This window comes from Lepisosteus oculatus, chromosome 8 (genome assembly GCF_040954835.1).
Source record: "Lepisosteus oculatus isolate fLepOcu1 chromosome 8, fLepOcu1.hap2, whole genome shotgun sequence".
Taxonomy (NCBI): domain Eukaryota; kingdom Metazoa; phylum Chordata; class Actinopteri; order Semionotiformes; family Lepisosteidae; genus Lepisosteus; species Lepisosteus oculatus.
Window position 1 is genome coordinate 37,246,808 of NC_090703.1, and position 15,970 is coordinate 37,262,777.

The window sequence follows — 15,970 nt, forward strand, 5'->3', positions numbered from 1 at the left end:
CCTTCAGCCCACCAGTGTAGTATTCAAGCCCCGGAAAGTAGGGCTTGCTCTCATCTTGATGGATTCCAGCAATGTATTTTTATAACATGGTGAATAAAATTGTGCAGTTTTCTAAATGAAGTCTGTCTAGTGCGTTAAACAATTTGGGACTCGTGCTAGCCTATATTTTGTTTATTAGCTCTTACTTGCGGAGTAGGGTAAATTATATTGCCAGTGCTGTTTAAGTCTCAGAGGAACAGTATCTGGTCTGGTTTGTATTCACGCCTGTGGTCTTCTTTTTGCTGATAACAAGCACACTTTCAAAAAGGTGCAAGTGAGCTGTGGGTACAATTTATACATAAAGATAAAACCTTATCCTGCCCTTGTTTAGATACATGTTCCTGCTGTTACGCAGAAAAAAATGCATCATAAATTCATTTTAGTTATTCTCCCAAGGAATGAGGTTTGCCCTTCATTTTCCCTCCAGCCTCACATTTTAATGAGACCATTTAAGTCCTGTGTGTGAAAGTGCAGAATTAATTGGTACTATGTCTGGCTCTTGCAGAGAACATAAGGAAATGGTACATATCCTTTTTCTAAAAACTGTAGATCTCAGGTTGTATAAACAGTTGATTTAAAGTTTTTTTGTGAAACAATTTTACTATGATATAAGGGAGTTTGAATACAATTATCTCCTAATATTACTTTTCAAAATCTATACAGTAGCACTGCAAGGTTATATCAGAGTGACTGAAGGATGTAAATGTGGCAGCTTACTTCCCATTTATGTATATTTTAATTACAAATAAATTGCAACTACTAAAATGTAGTAATTTCTAATGATTGCTTGCATTTCCAGAGTTCTTTTCATCCTAATGGATCCCAAACTGTTTCACATATAGGAAGCATGTATTCATCTACCTCTGCAGTGTAGCATACCTCATTCTGCTCCAATAACTTCATCCATCCATCCATCCATTATCTAACCACTTCATCCAGTTAAGGTCATGGCAGAGTTTGAGCCTATCTTGGCAAGCAGTAGGTACAAGACAGGATACACCTTGGATGTGACGCCAGTCCATTGCAAGGTACACACAGACACGCACACACTTCCAGAAGCCAGTTAATCTGACAGTACATCATTGGACTTCGGGGGCAAACCAGCAGTTCCATCACACAGCACATCAAGTGGAGAAAGGAGAAAGTGCTTCACCCATATGATTGATGGAGAGCTTTTGGGAGGCCAGAGTGTAAAAGGAATTAGGACATAGTGGGTAATACTTAATCTGAACTCAGCAATCAGGGCCTTACTTTGATATCTCTTCTCAGAGATGGCTTTTTCTAAAGCACATACTTTCAGGTCAATGTCCTGAAACACTGCTTTTGAAAAATCTGGTCCAGGAATTAGAGCTACTTACAGCAGCAACCTGCTTTTCCTTGGGTGTCTTTTACCACTTCTGTTTTTAGTTCCCAAGTCTGAAATGGTAAGCAATAGTGCTTAAAACCTTAGAAGTGAGGCACTGAATAAATGTAGCAATATGCTGTGGTTGTGTGTTAGTATTAATACTAGTAATACTTTAATTCTGACAGGTTTTATGTTTTAATTGTATATATTTTAGTGAACCATACTTACTTTTGAGATTCCATCCTACAGTATGATTGTCATCATTAGTAGTATTAATAATACTAATTGTGATGTAATTCACCTTGGAGCAAAATTCATGCCCATTTTCGCTGTCATTTTTCACTTGTAATATGCCTCAAGCAGAACTCATTCATTAACGTTTGTTAAAATGCTTCTTTTCCTTTTCCTAAAGCTGTTCACCTTGGCTTTGCAGTAGCTCTCCCAAAGCAAACGTTTTGCTTGCAGTTGTCAACCTTATTTTGGAAAACAAAAGAAAAAGCTTCTCTTAGTAATGGTAATTACATAAAGCCACATCACTGCAGTCATCTTCACAGGCTCCTTTGTGGTGGTCTCTGAAGTCTCCTTCATGAATGGATTTGGAACTGATTAACCTCTATAGAGAAGAGAAACAATGTAATCTTCCTCTCATGCTTTTAGAGGTCAGACTATCCATTCATAGCTGTAATAAAATATATATTTTTTATATATTTAGCCATGAAGTTAAAAAAATCCTGTTTTGTAGGCTGATCAGTGTCTCTCAGGCTTGTCTGGCTTGGGAGAGTGAAGTGAGGAGCAAAGATCCATGATCCGTGCATGAAAGTGTCAGAACTTTCTTCATTTAATGAGAGGTTAACAATTCTGCATTTCCAGTGAAGACAATACATGCAGAAAGGGCAGCAACGTTTCTATGATACCTCTGTGTTCTTCTCGGGTATTTGGATGGCTGCACTCATCCTTAAATTGGCAGTTGAAGGCTTGCCATCACTGTACATTTGTTATAATAAGGCTGAATTTACTCTGCAGCCAGCAGGGCTTGCATATGTACGTATGCAAACTCATAATCCCTTGTGTTTTCATTAAACTGTGTTTTCAGTATTGAATATTTTCTTTTTAACTTTTGTCTTTTTTTCCCTTACTCTCTACTTCTGAATTGAAACTGCAGATTCCCAATTTATTGTTTGTAACTACATTGGAGTTACTGGTTTAAGTATAAAATAAAACAAATTCCCAAACTTCTGGCCAGGTAATGTTTAGGGTGAAGCAGGAATAAGGTATTAATTGCTGTCATTCTGGGGGAGCCCTGGTCCTGCTGGTTTTTGTTCCTACTAGGACCTTAATCCCCAGTGCTAATTGGTGCCTGTTACTCATCTGGTTGCTTGTTAAAACTTTTTTCTGCAGTCATATTAAAAAATGTGGGGTATTCACAAGTACCTTATTTAAAGTACACTATTTTCAGTACCTACAGCACAAAGAACTTTATGCAGTCTCTCCTCAACTTGCCAATTAAGATTTTCTCCTTTATTTCTGACTAAACAGCTCTTAATAGGTGATCAGTTGATGATGAACAGACACAGGTGGGAATGAAACGATCAGGCACTCCTGCAGTGAGTCAGTGTTTTTCCTTCTACTCAGGTCCGTTTGGTTATATTTCAGCTGAGTGAAGGAAGCACTGAAACTGATTAATTAGGACAAGATTCGAGCCAAGTAAGCATCTCCTTAAAAGGTTTAAGAGCTGAAAGCAGTTTTAAAAACAGGCCTCAAATTAAACATTGAAGTAAATTAGCTACTACAGCAATAGGATTGAGAACATAGAGCACTAGGATTGGTGTAGGGTATTCCTAGCCATTGGATATGGGATACAGTAGTCTGTATAGAACATAGTGTGACACCGCTTGTTTCATTTCCTGTTGTACTGCACACAGCCTTTCTGTTCCAGGCTTGTTCCCATTAAAAAGGTCAATCTCATATATGTATTACCTATCTGAATAGCATATTACAGCACATTGTTAAAACCGCTTACTAAACCCAAGGAATTCCTTTCCAATAGTCTTGTATCCATGTTTTCTGATTTTCCGGTTTTCTGAGTGTTTGTTTTTTTCTGCTTGGACTGAAATTGTTGCACAGCGGATAGCATTGCTGCCTCACAGCACCGAGGCCCTGGGTTCAATTCCGGATGTGGGGTGCTAACTGCATGGAGTTTGTATGTTCTCCCTGTGTTTGTTCTCTAGATGCTCTGGTTTCCTCCCGCAGTCCAAAAACATACTGATAGGCTCTCCCACAACCCCACATTATAAGTAGCAGTTGGAAAATGAATGGATGACATTAATGGAGCTACTTTGTAATTTAAATTGCAAGAGAAAATATGCATTATCTATTACTACAGTGATCAAATTGGTCTGTAATCCCGAAGACACCAAGAAACAGTATTGGGTGTTATGTTTTCCCTTAAATTGGCCAAAAGAAACTTGTAAATGATCATACATTTTCCAGGATGATCAAGAGTTTAGCTTTTTTCATCTGCTAATCACAATGATTAAACCACTAAAAAATGCAAATTAGTGAGTTATTAGCTACCACAGAACTGATATATTTATGATCTCAAAGAAAAATAAATGTAATGTCATGATTCTACTAATGTGTTAAAAGTGGGTTTTTACACATTTGTATATGCTTTCTATGCAAACATAGACAAGTTTCTAGTAAAGTCAGTCACATGCCAGGCGATTTAATTTAATGAAGTGCACTGTACAGTCATTAAATCAGATACTGTTTAGATGGTTACAGTACAAAGTAATCACCACTGTTGCAACTGTGATGTAGCATTGTGCGTCATGGCTTGTTTTGGCCGTAAAGTAAATTATTTTTTCCAAAATCAATGCAAAGACTATGAATGCTGCTGAATTTGTGTTGTCCGTTACATTTTAATTCTCCGTCAGGCTTGTTCTGTTAAAATGACTGCAGTTTTAAACAGTGACCACTTCAGTCCACTGTACTGGAGAAGTGGGCATTGGGCGAACTGCATTTAAAAGAAAATATGTAATGGTTAAAATTTCCCCATTGTATGAGTGAAGTTTAGGCTAGTATGGCTTGTCTATGGAAGTTTAAAAGATAGCAGTTCCTACCTGTATGTGCAATTCACATACACATAGCTATACCAGTAACAACAGAGTAAGGGGAACATGGTTTCAGTATTTTGAATCAATGCTCTCATCTTGAAAAGATGTTTGCCTGGAGAGCACCTTTAATGCTTAATGATTCTTTTGATGGAGGGGTCTGGTATTGAGCTACAGACAAGCAATCGAAATATTAACAAGCACTTTAGAGAGGTACGATATTCTGTCCTTTCAGTGAAGGTTTGTAAAAAAATCTATACTTCCCCATCTGTACGGTTTTTTTTTAGTACATCCTTCTACTTTGAGCAAGAAACCACAGAGCTCAACTCAACTTCTACAACTCCATTTTGTTGGGAATTATTTTACTTTGCAGGTTTCTGTATTGCTCTTGCCTTTACTTGCTTTAGTCATTGTAGTTCCAAGGCTTTTACAGGGGAGAAATCTTGAGGTTGCTGAACATCTTCATGTGTAGCTGCTTGGAAACATTTACTGTGGAGGGATAAGAAAAAGATGAAACAGGAGTTTCACAGCAGCTATACTGCTGTATTCTCCTCCCAATGAATACCTATTTTGTACAAATGCTGTAGACACATTGTTTAAAGTGAATCTTTTTTAAAGTAAGAGCGTCTACTCAAACACTTTTATAGGTGAAAAAAGTTAAATGTATATTGAGACTGTTCTCGTCTGATTTGCATTTCTCTCTTCTTGAAGAAATGTTGACTTTTGTACTTAACAGCAAGGTTATTCTCAATTGGATTGTCACCTGTCACCTAGAAAACTTATGCTGAGAAGCTTTGCATTAGAATTGGAGATTCTTTATCCCTCTATCTCTTCTATTGTGAGCAGTACCAGCTTTACAAAGACAATTCTTTCTTACATAAAGCAGTAAATGAAATATGAATTTGCACTGTGATCTTTAGAAAGATATTGCTTTCATTACCTAGAGCTTTGATTTCTATGCTCTTATGATATTTCCTTCGCAGAAACCAAAGCATTTGGCTCACATATTTAATATGCCATTAGAAACACCTTCATATACAAAGGTGGATAGTTTCACCTTGCTCTGCAAATTGTTCCAATCATTTATGAACAGCACTATTATCAATGTCCTTATTATTAAACCGCAGATGCTTGGCCTCATCAATACTAGGATGGAAGACGTTCAAGGGAACCTAGGTCATTAAACATCATGACATTGGCATTGCTCAAAGAGCTAAAGGTATTAACCATGGTGTCTGGCCTAAATTACAATCTAGGTTTCTATCATCTGGCCTATCTTAAGTTGCCTCTTCACTTAATTAGTGAAGCAGTAAACACGTCTCCACTTGATCTGCACTACAGTGGGGCTACTGCTTGCAACCAAGGTGCTGCACCTCAGTGGTAATGAAATGGGTACCTTCTTGTATGAACAACACTTTGGAATCCTGTGGGATCAACAGCACTATTTAAATGCAGTTAATTATAAGTATTATTAACAGTCCTGTTATTGCCCATACTTATGTTGGCCTTGAGCGTGTCAATTTCTGATATGTTGCCAGGCAACCAATGATATTGTGGGATATCGGTATAATAGTGACACAAACATTTCATTTTCATTCAACAGACTAATACTACAATACTACTATTTCCGATACTACATATAAGCACAGTTAATAACAAATTGAGTTCATTACATCTAATCTATACTGATTACTTGTGCTTAACTAAGAGGAGTATCTAAGGGCCTCTGAAGGGTCAAAATTCACTCAGTTTTTCTTCACAATTCTAATCTTTTCATCTTCCTCCTCCACAAGGCTAATGCTAAGAAGTATAATTCTAAAGGAAATTATAATAAAATAATTGTTTACAAATAAATACAAGACCGGTTATGCATCCTTTTCTGTAATTAACAGTAACCTGTGTCTTTGTGTCAAGAGAATTGTCCAGCTTTTTTTCATTGAACAACAATGTATCAGTTTATTTGCAAACCAAATTAAATAACTTCTGTTATCCTTTTGTCTGTAGCCTTGTTTTGTAAATTCCAAATACAAATTAAAATGTCCTGCTTTTAGAAGTAATGCTGTAAGAATTGTTTTGTAAGATGAAGATGATACACCTGTGCAGTCAGTAACTCATTTTATGTTCCTGTGCGGTGAAAGCAAATAGAGAAAGTTTTAAAAATATGCATACAGTGGGACGTATGTTCTGCAAAGCATTTTGATTTAGATGCAAGGTTTATTATCTCTCACTAGTAGTACCTATATTTGTGGTCAAGAGCTGAGTATTCAAATTAATGTAATCCAATAGGGTAAATCAAAGAGGAATTTGAAGGATCTATAATGAGTGCCAACTCCTACTTCTCTAGATTATTGCAGGTGTGTCTAAATGAGGGATTGATCTGCATGAGATTGTGGCTACACATTCTCTCTTTCTCCTCTCTCTTATTGGAAGGTTAATTACCCTACACAAATACCACAACAAGGTGGGCTACTCATTTCCTGGGGGGCCTGGCCTTCTTCTGGATTTTGTTCACCCAAGCTCTGTTACGTAGTAGTTTAATTGACACCTCAAATTGGGGAAAAATACTAGACCCTCCAGGAATTTGGCATCCTAGTAATATATTGATGTAGTGGAACAAGCTTTTTAATGCTACTAAATCAAAGCCACATGTAACATCCTGAGTCTATATTTCATGGAAATGTACAATGAAAAAGAGGATCTATGTCACCCTTAATACATAAATACTTAGACAATTAAGGCAGAGAAATACATAGCTGATCTATCGGGTAACACTTAAATCGCAGCAAAGTTGTCAAAAAGGAAATGCACCATAGGCTTAAGTAAATAGTCCACAGTGATACTGAAAGAATTCAGTAGATCCTTTGAATATGACAAAGAGATTACTCATTGTTTGAGAAATAAGACATTTGGAGAGCACAGAAAACTATGCAGAGATTGAGGAGCATCCTCTGCAAGGCAACTTATGTTCCCTGAGCAAGGGAACATAAGAAAGATTATAAATGAGAGGAAGCCATTCTGTCTTTAGTCCATCTGGTAGTTAGTCATTAATTAACCCAAGTTGATTAGGCATCCAATAGTTAATTGATTGACGGGAAACCTTGTAAATAATAATAATTGCTTACACTTATATAGCGCTTTTCTGGACACTCCACTCAAAGCGCTTTATAGGTAATGGGGACTCCCCTCCACCACCACCAATGTGCAGCATCCACCTGGTAAAGGTTGAGAACTGTATTTAACAGAGGGGTTGAAGTTTTCTTGTAAATTGTAATGTTACTCATAATGGTGATTCAAATCCTTATGACTTTTAAACATGCATCCCAGCTAAATAATGAGAGGAGAGATGTCAGCGATTTTGACAAAGCAACTAGCATTATTTTGTGCATTATAGCATTATACTTTTATTAGTCAGTTTTTTAAATTAAAATATTACAGTTTTACAGTTCTCATCATTTGATTCTGGGTACTATTTTTATACTTCTCTTGCAAGATAATGCATTTGGTAAACATACAATAAGTAAAGTGCTTTTTCATTATGTCTGAATTTCTGGACAGTTATTGTTGCATAGATATTTTTAAGAGGTGCGTGTATTATCACTTGCAGCAAGTGTAGGTCCCTGCATAATCTTGACATGGTTTTTCTTGAAATAATCTTACTTTCATCAGTGTCATATTAATTCCAAAAATTCTCAGTTGGTAAAATCATAGGCCAACAGAGACTTTTTTCCTTAGGAATCTGTTACTTGAAGGTAGAAAGACCTATTTCATTGGTTTGGAAACATCAGTAATTTTAATTGTAATAGATTCGGAAAATTAGTGAAGTAGCAAAATCACTGGGGCAAATCAGAGCAACCTTCTAAAGAAGGCTGAGAGCATTATGAAGTGTGTGGCTCATGCCATCCTTTAGGAATTTACACTCCTCCCATCTGTGTCCCCAGGTATAACAGGGATAATTAAAACACTACCTCAGTGCAGAATTGCTCAGAACAAGCATGACGTACTTAGCAGCTGTTTGCTTCCATACTGGACCCTGAAGCTTTTGTGCGGAACTTTCCACTTTTGCTCCATTCCCAGATGGCGTGTCAAGAGCCTGCGCTGCACTTTTCAATGAGATGAGGAATGCTGTGTTTGGAAAGGTGGCCCAGAGCTCCATTCGGAGAATAGCCAAGAACGTGTTCCTTCACCTCCACAACCTGGACCTTGGTTTCCACCTGAGCCGACAGACCGGGGCCTTGTCCAAGGCTATTGACCGCGGGACCAGGGGAATCAGCTTCGTGCTCAGTGCCTTGGTCTTCAACCTGGGACCGACTGTGTTTGAAGTGGCCCTTGTCAGTGGGATTTTAGTAAGTACTGCTTCTCGAGGACTGTACTGTGCCATTAGTGTATACTGCTGACTCACCTTAGAACCTTAGTTTAGATAACTGCATTTATTTCCTGCTAACATTTGAATTATGTAAAGAATCATGAGATTTTTGTGATGTTGCATTTACAGTGGCTATTCATCCACCTTGGATTTGATAGTTATGGATGCATCACCTTGGATGGTTTTATATGGAATATTTTGCCATTGATGGACACAAAACACTCTGTCAAAATGAAAACAAGAAGCAAATATGTAAATATTCACCCCCTTTACTCTGATGCACCAAAACAGGCTCTGGTGCATCCAAATGTATTCTGAAGTCACATAATTTGTTAAATGGAGTCTTTGTACAATTTGGGTGTTTCACAAGAGTTCAGGACACATATACCTAACTCTAGGAGGCTCCCAACAAAAACTACATCATGAAGACAAAGTAACCGTGAAAGAACATCTGTGATAGGGTTTTTGAAAAGCACAGATCGGGGAAGGGTTTAAGAAACTTTCCACGGCAATTACATATCTAGAAAATATGGCACATAGAAAATATGGCACAACTGTGAAGAACCAGGGTGTCTTCAAAAACTGAGTTTCCAGTTTAGTGTCAGGGAGGGAGGCCACCAAGAGGCCTGTGAGAACTCTAACTGAAATTACAGTACAGTCTTTCATGGATGATACAGTATGGGAGAAACTGTGCATAACACAGTTATGCACACTTTCCTGGGTACTTCATGAGAGAGTGACAAAAAACTCAGATGAGATCTTGACTACACTTTTCCAAAAGGCATGTGGGAGATTCTGAGGACAAGTGGAAGACGATTCTGTGGTCTGATGAGACCAAAATTTGCCTTTTTCACCTCAATGGTAAGCGCGTGGTGCATGCGTGACAGTGAGAAACCCTTCCCTACTGCCAAGCTTGGTGGTGGGTGACCAATACAGTCAAGAATCTGTGAGAGGAATTGAAAATTGCCGTTCGCCAACAGCTCCCATGCAACCTGAGAGAGTTTGAGCAGTTTAGCAAACAAGAATGGGCAAAATGTGTAGTCTCCAAATGTGAAAGCTGGTAGAAATGTATTCAAGAAGTCTTATGGCTGTAATTTCTGTCAAACATACCTCTACCCGAAACTCATGTAATAATTTATTTTCTATTTTATATTTGCAGTGCCTTGAAAAAATATTCAGCCCCATCCCTTTATTCATACTTAAGAATCTCAGAGCCTGGAGAATGGGAAAAAAATTAGGATTGGGAATTTTTATTTGTAAGTCACACATTCGTATTCACAGATCCCCCCCCCCCCCAAAAGAAAGATAATATTGAACCATAAATTAATTAAAAAAAACTGAAAAGTCATTATTTAAAAAGTATTTGTCCCTCTTGGTCAGTACTTAGTTGAACCACCTCTGGCAGCTATTACAGCCAGTAGTCTTTTTGGATAAGTCTCTATTAACTTTGTATACCAAGGTGGAGCAATATTTACCCATTTATCCTTGCAAAATTGCTCAATCTAGGTGAGGTTAGTTGGAGAGTGGCGATGGACTCTCCAACTAGTCTTGACACATAGTTTCAATGGGATTAAGGTAAGGACCGACTGGACCACTCACAGACATAATTTCTTCATGTTAAGCCACTCCAGTGTTCTTCTTTGTGCTTTGGATCATTAAGCTGTTGAAAGACAAACTTCCTTCCCAGTCTGATTTTTTTTTTGGCAGAGAGTAACATATTTTTATCCAGGATTTGTCTGCAATGTGCATCATTCATCCTCTCATCAATCCTGATAAGATTGCCAGTCCCTTCTGCTGAAAAGCTTCCCCACAACTTGATGCTACCACCGTCATACTTCACGTTGGGAGATGGTGTTACCTGGCTTGTGTGCAGTGTTTGATTTGCACGATGCATATTGTTTATCATTCGGGCCAAAAAAAGTTCAATTTTAGTCTCATCAGACCACACGACTTTCTGCCACATCTCTGCAGTGCCTTCTAGATGGCATCTTGCAAACTATTTGCAGGTAAGGATATGGCTTGTTTCAGCCAAGTCTTTTTCCTTGCAACCCTCCCATAAAGGCCTTTTTTGTGGAATGCTTTGGACATTGTTGGCCCATGTACTGTATATTATCTTCCATCACAGCCACTAACTTGTAGTTCTTGTAGCACTTGTAGCACAGTCACAAATTAGTTTGCCTCGCAGTACGTTCTCCAATAAGTGCCCTTCTTGTCTGGCAACTAAGTTTAGGGGGGCGGCCTGATCTAGGCAGTGTGGCTGTAGTTTCAAAATTCTTTGAGTTCTGTACAATTGACTGCACTGAGCTCTGACAGATGTTCAGTGCTGTGGAAATGGTTGTGTACCTTTCCCCAGATTTGTGCCTCTGTATAATTATTTTTCTGACTTGCTTCAAATGCTCTTTCCTCTTCATTTTGAGTCTCTACCATGCTGTAGTCTACCATGCTCACACAGAGAGGGATATTTATATTTACAAAAGAATTGACAACAGGTGATCCACTAATTTATTACACAGGTTGAGTGTATCAACAAATGGCTGACTTTTAAGGTGACAAATTGCAATTACATTTGTGCTTTTCGAATGTTATCATTTCAGTTTTTCACTTTTAGTAAATTGTGGAAAGGTTTTGGACCATTTGCTTTGTGTTGACATGGCATGGAACAGTGCCAAATAATCCAACATCAATCGATTTCAAATTCAGAATCTGCAGCAACAAAATGTGAAAAATCGGCTGCATACTTTTTCAAGGCACTGTATAATTAATTTAGGAAGATCTATAGAATTTTGTTTTCACTTTTACATCAAAGAGTGTTTTCTGTCAATAAGAAAAAACATTGCCATTGTTATATGTATATCATTGCATACCATTGCCCTTGTTAGTTTTAATATCCCTTTGTGCAAAATTTTACACCCTCAAGCACTATTTTGAATGATTTATAACTATGCAAATGTATGTCTCAACAGCTTAACTACAAAGATGCAGTGTAACAATGATCTTTTGATGACACGAACCTAAATCTTCTAGAATGACTCTCAGGCAATTAATATTTCTGATAGAAATCTCTTTGTATAGTACTAATATTTATCGGTTTTGAAGGGCTGTCTATTTAATTATAACTGTGCACCATGACTTTCATTCAGCAAAAGAGTGAAAGGAAGAGAGAATTTAGCAAACAAACTGCAGAATGTGGTTGTGGAGAAAATCTAGTTGCACAAAGAATGTTTTTATCAGGGATTTGAGTCAGTGCTTTGAAGTCGAGATCTGTGACAGCTGGTCAGTGTTTTACAGTTAATGTTATAGTGATATTGTAGCAATTTGCTATCTTATTAATGTTTATATGAAGCTAGCTTCCATTTAAATTGGAGTAACATTGATATCACCACAAAGCTGAGCAATTTGTACCATTGTTGTCATTGTTAGCAATCAATGATGCTGAAACCTCATGTAACTGAGGGTTAAAGTTGTTGTTTTTCCTTATTCCTCTGCTGTGCTATGCTACACTATGCTGTATTGTACAGGTAAAGTAGTTACAAAGGGAAACGAATGTAATAACATGCCTGTTGTTTTTGCTATACAATTGCACTGCTTTTTGTGATGCATAGCCTATATTAGCCTGACACTATGCATGTATGTAAACGCTTACGTTTTTAACTTTCTTTGCAGAAACTGTAAAATGACAGGAGGCCATATGTCCAGTCTAGTTCTTTTGGAAGTTAGTATCTTAATAATCCAAGGATCTCATCCATCCTTTTCTTGAAATAAGACAGCATATCAACAGCAACAACATGGCTGGGTATCTTGTTCCAAATGTTTAAACAAAAGTATTAGTTGTCAAGCTATAAGTGTTTAATTAAAAAACTCCAGACAATTGAAGAAGCATGTTACACTCAGAGTTCATAACAAAGTCACACAAACTGTAAAGCAACCCAAGGTCCCTACTTCTTAACAATCACCTGGTAAACTCTTTCTATGAAAAAGATACAAAAAAGTCTTTAGATTTAAGTCATTTTCTTTGTAGTTCTGCTATATGAGATCTAAAAGTAAATATTGGTTCTAACTTTCTTTATACCATGACCATATTATGTAAGTAGTTTTACAAACCTGCTACTCACCTCAGTGATTCAAACCACAATCATACGTGATCTTGTGTCACGTTTGGGCTATGACTATTTTTCCATATATCACAGTTCATTTCTTATTTGTCTGTTCCAACAAGTAACAGATTGAATGAGAAAAGAATGTTTAAAAACATCATTCCTTCCAAAGCACTGCTGTTTAATCCCACTTTTGTACTCCTGTACAGTTTCCAAGAAAATGATCAATGTTTTATAACACCAAGAGAAAGTCTTCAAATATAGCCCATTTTTTTCTGCTTTGGAATTTTTGTTCTCATTTCTCACTAACCATGTCTGTAGCTTAACAGTACTTTTTGCCAGTTACCTAAATATCGGTATGCGTCCCCCAGTATTGTTTACGTAATTCAGTTCAAAACAGATTGCTTGAGGTTTTAATAGTTACATATAAGGTCTTTAACCTAGAAAGAAAATAAACCTGTTTCTGTCTCTTTTATAATACAACCTCTATTTTCTATCCTACTGAATATCTGATACAGTTTTATACGTTTTCAGTGCAGGGCTATCAGTACAGTGCTGTTAAAATATACAGCGGGCTAAAGAATGAATGGCACATAAACATGATAAACTTGATAAACATGAACAAAAAAAAGCACATAAAAAAGCATATAGAATAAACAGCACAGCTAATGAGCTAAATTTAATGCCCATAAAATAGGAAAACTACATGCATTTATTCTAATACAGTAATTTTAAAGGAATTGTTTTTAAATGAGTAATACTATTTTTTTTACAAAATATCGTGCAGGGTAACTATGATTTATCAATCAGAAATCGGGCTTATTCAACTTTAGAAGGGACACGTGGCATTACAGCCATAAGTGGATATCTAACTTAGAAAGCATTCCCTCTTGTGGAGCCATTAAATCACTTGGCTTAATGAGAGCAGGTATTGTACTCCACACAAAAATAACTTATGCAATGTGTTGAAGTTAACAGAATTACTAGTTCAGTGTTTTTTCCAGTATATTCAGATTGAATAACCACTACATGATCACTTATGCTTTTTTAATATGCTGTATAAACCACACCTTACACTTAAAAATGCTGCAGAAATGGTTTTACCTTTGTAAAACAATATAGATACATTTGTACTAGAGGTCTGGATGTGACTGAGTACTTTCTATACAGAATGCATAGAAGAGAGCAGTTTGTTTCAGTATCATAGTGCTGTATACCAGTAATTCAGTTTCGTTTATGAGTTTAGAAATAATCCTGTCTACAATTATAATTCAAGTACATTTTTAAAATGTATATAAAATGCATAATTCAACAGTTTGTCTTCTGATTTTCTTTGGACTATGGCGACTAACTGTATTGTATAATGTGTTGTTGTTTTTACATATGACTGTTCTGATTTAATGTACTGTAGATACATATTCAGACACTACATTTCCTGCAATTTTTGTTAAAGTTGAATGTATAGCAAGCTCATATGTAAAAAGCAGCTGGAAGCATGAATTTTTATAATGCAGCACTAAAATTCAGTATATGGTATATTACAGCTTCACATTTATTGTCAAAATGTAACATTAGAATAAGTTTAGAAAAATATCTCCTATATGTTCAGGTGGGAAGCTGCGTCAGCATGCGTAGGCTGCAAAGGAACAAGTAATAGGTTTATTCCATGCTGAAAAAAAGAAGAAAGAGAACACAACGTTTCGGCCGTGGAGCCTTCTTCAGGTGTGAGAGAGACAGGGCAGTAGGCAAAGGTAAAGTAGCGGGAGAACAAAAGTTGGAAGGGAGGAGGAGTGAGAGGCGGGAGCAGGGGACAGAAAGAGGGGCCAATCAAGACGTGTGAAGTCAGAATGGGTGCAGAAAGGTGTGAAATGAAACTTCCAATGATTGGAGAAAATTTAAAAGAACAGTAGTCTGTCGTTAAGGGAAGGGAGAATGTGTGATCCTAGCTGCAGAATAATTTTAGTTTCGGTGGTCTTTCTGATGTATGAGTTCCGAAAACCGTCTTTGAGAACACAGACGGAGAGATTAGAGTGGTCGTGGCCGTCAGAGGTGAAATGAGAAACAATGGGCTTGGAGAGATCTTTAATCTTCATAGCCCTGACGTGTTCTCTGAAGCGGTCTCCGAGTCTCCTTCCTGTTTCTCCAATGTAGATGGCTGGGCATTTACTGCAAGAGATACAGTAAATAAGGTTGCTGGAGGTACAAGATGCTGTCTGGGTGATCCGGAATTGTCCTGAGGGGCCTTGAATGAGTGTGGTGGTGGCTGTGTACTTGCAGGTGATACAGCGAGCTCTGTTGCAAGGGAAAGTGCCTGGTGTGGATGGTTGTTGAGGGCGGTCAAGGGAGCTGTGAACAAGGAGGTTACGCAGATTAGGTGGTCGGCGATATGAGATGATAGGGCGATCAGAAAAGAGGGCCCCAATGGAGGGATCATCCTGTAGGATGGAAAAGTTCTGGTTAATGGTCCTGGGGATAGGAAGTGTGTTAGGGTTGTAAGGAAGCACCAAAGGAATGCGGTTGTTACGGCGGGAGTTCCTGATCGGGTTGATAATCCGGGGGGTGTTTTTGGCTCGGGCAAGGGCCCTGTCAATCACACTGCTGGGATATCCACTGTTGATGGAAAAATGAGTACATTTCGAGGGCTTGGTTCTCGAAGTTGATGTCGTCGTTGCATAATCGTCGTAACCTAAGGAACTGTGAAAAAGGAAGAGAGTTTTTAGTGTGTTTGGGGTGAAATGAGCTGTACAGGAGGTAGCTGTGTGAATCCGTGGGTTTGTAATAAACTGAAGTGGACAGTCGGGGGTAGTTGATAGACAAGTGGATGTCAACAAGTAATAGGTTTATTCCATGCTGAAAAAAAGAAGAAAGAGAACACAACGTTTTGGCCGTATCAAATATATGGTTAACATATCTTCCACCACTCTTCCGTTTCTAGACATCCACTTGTCTATCACCTACCCCCGACTGTCCACTTCAGTTTATTACAAACCCACGGAATTAACACAGCTACCTCCTG

At 37.7% G+C, this 15,970-nt stretch overlaps 1 protein-coding gene across 1 annotated transcript in view; it reads left to right on the forward strand.

Moving 5' to 3' along the window:
- Positions 1 to 15,970, forward strand: part of abcb7 (ATP-binding cassette, sub-family B (MDR/TAP), member 7) — an 82,073-nt gene that overhangs the window by 36,859 nt on the left and 29,244 nt on the right. The window contains exon 6 of the mRNA XM_015351079.2: positions 8,572 to 8,840. Coding sequence (XP_015206565.2) covers positions 8,572 to 8,840 — 269 coding nt within the window. The remainder of the gene's footprint in view (positions 1 to 8,571; positions 8,841 to 15,970) is intronic.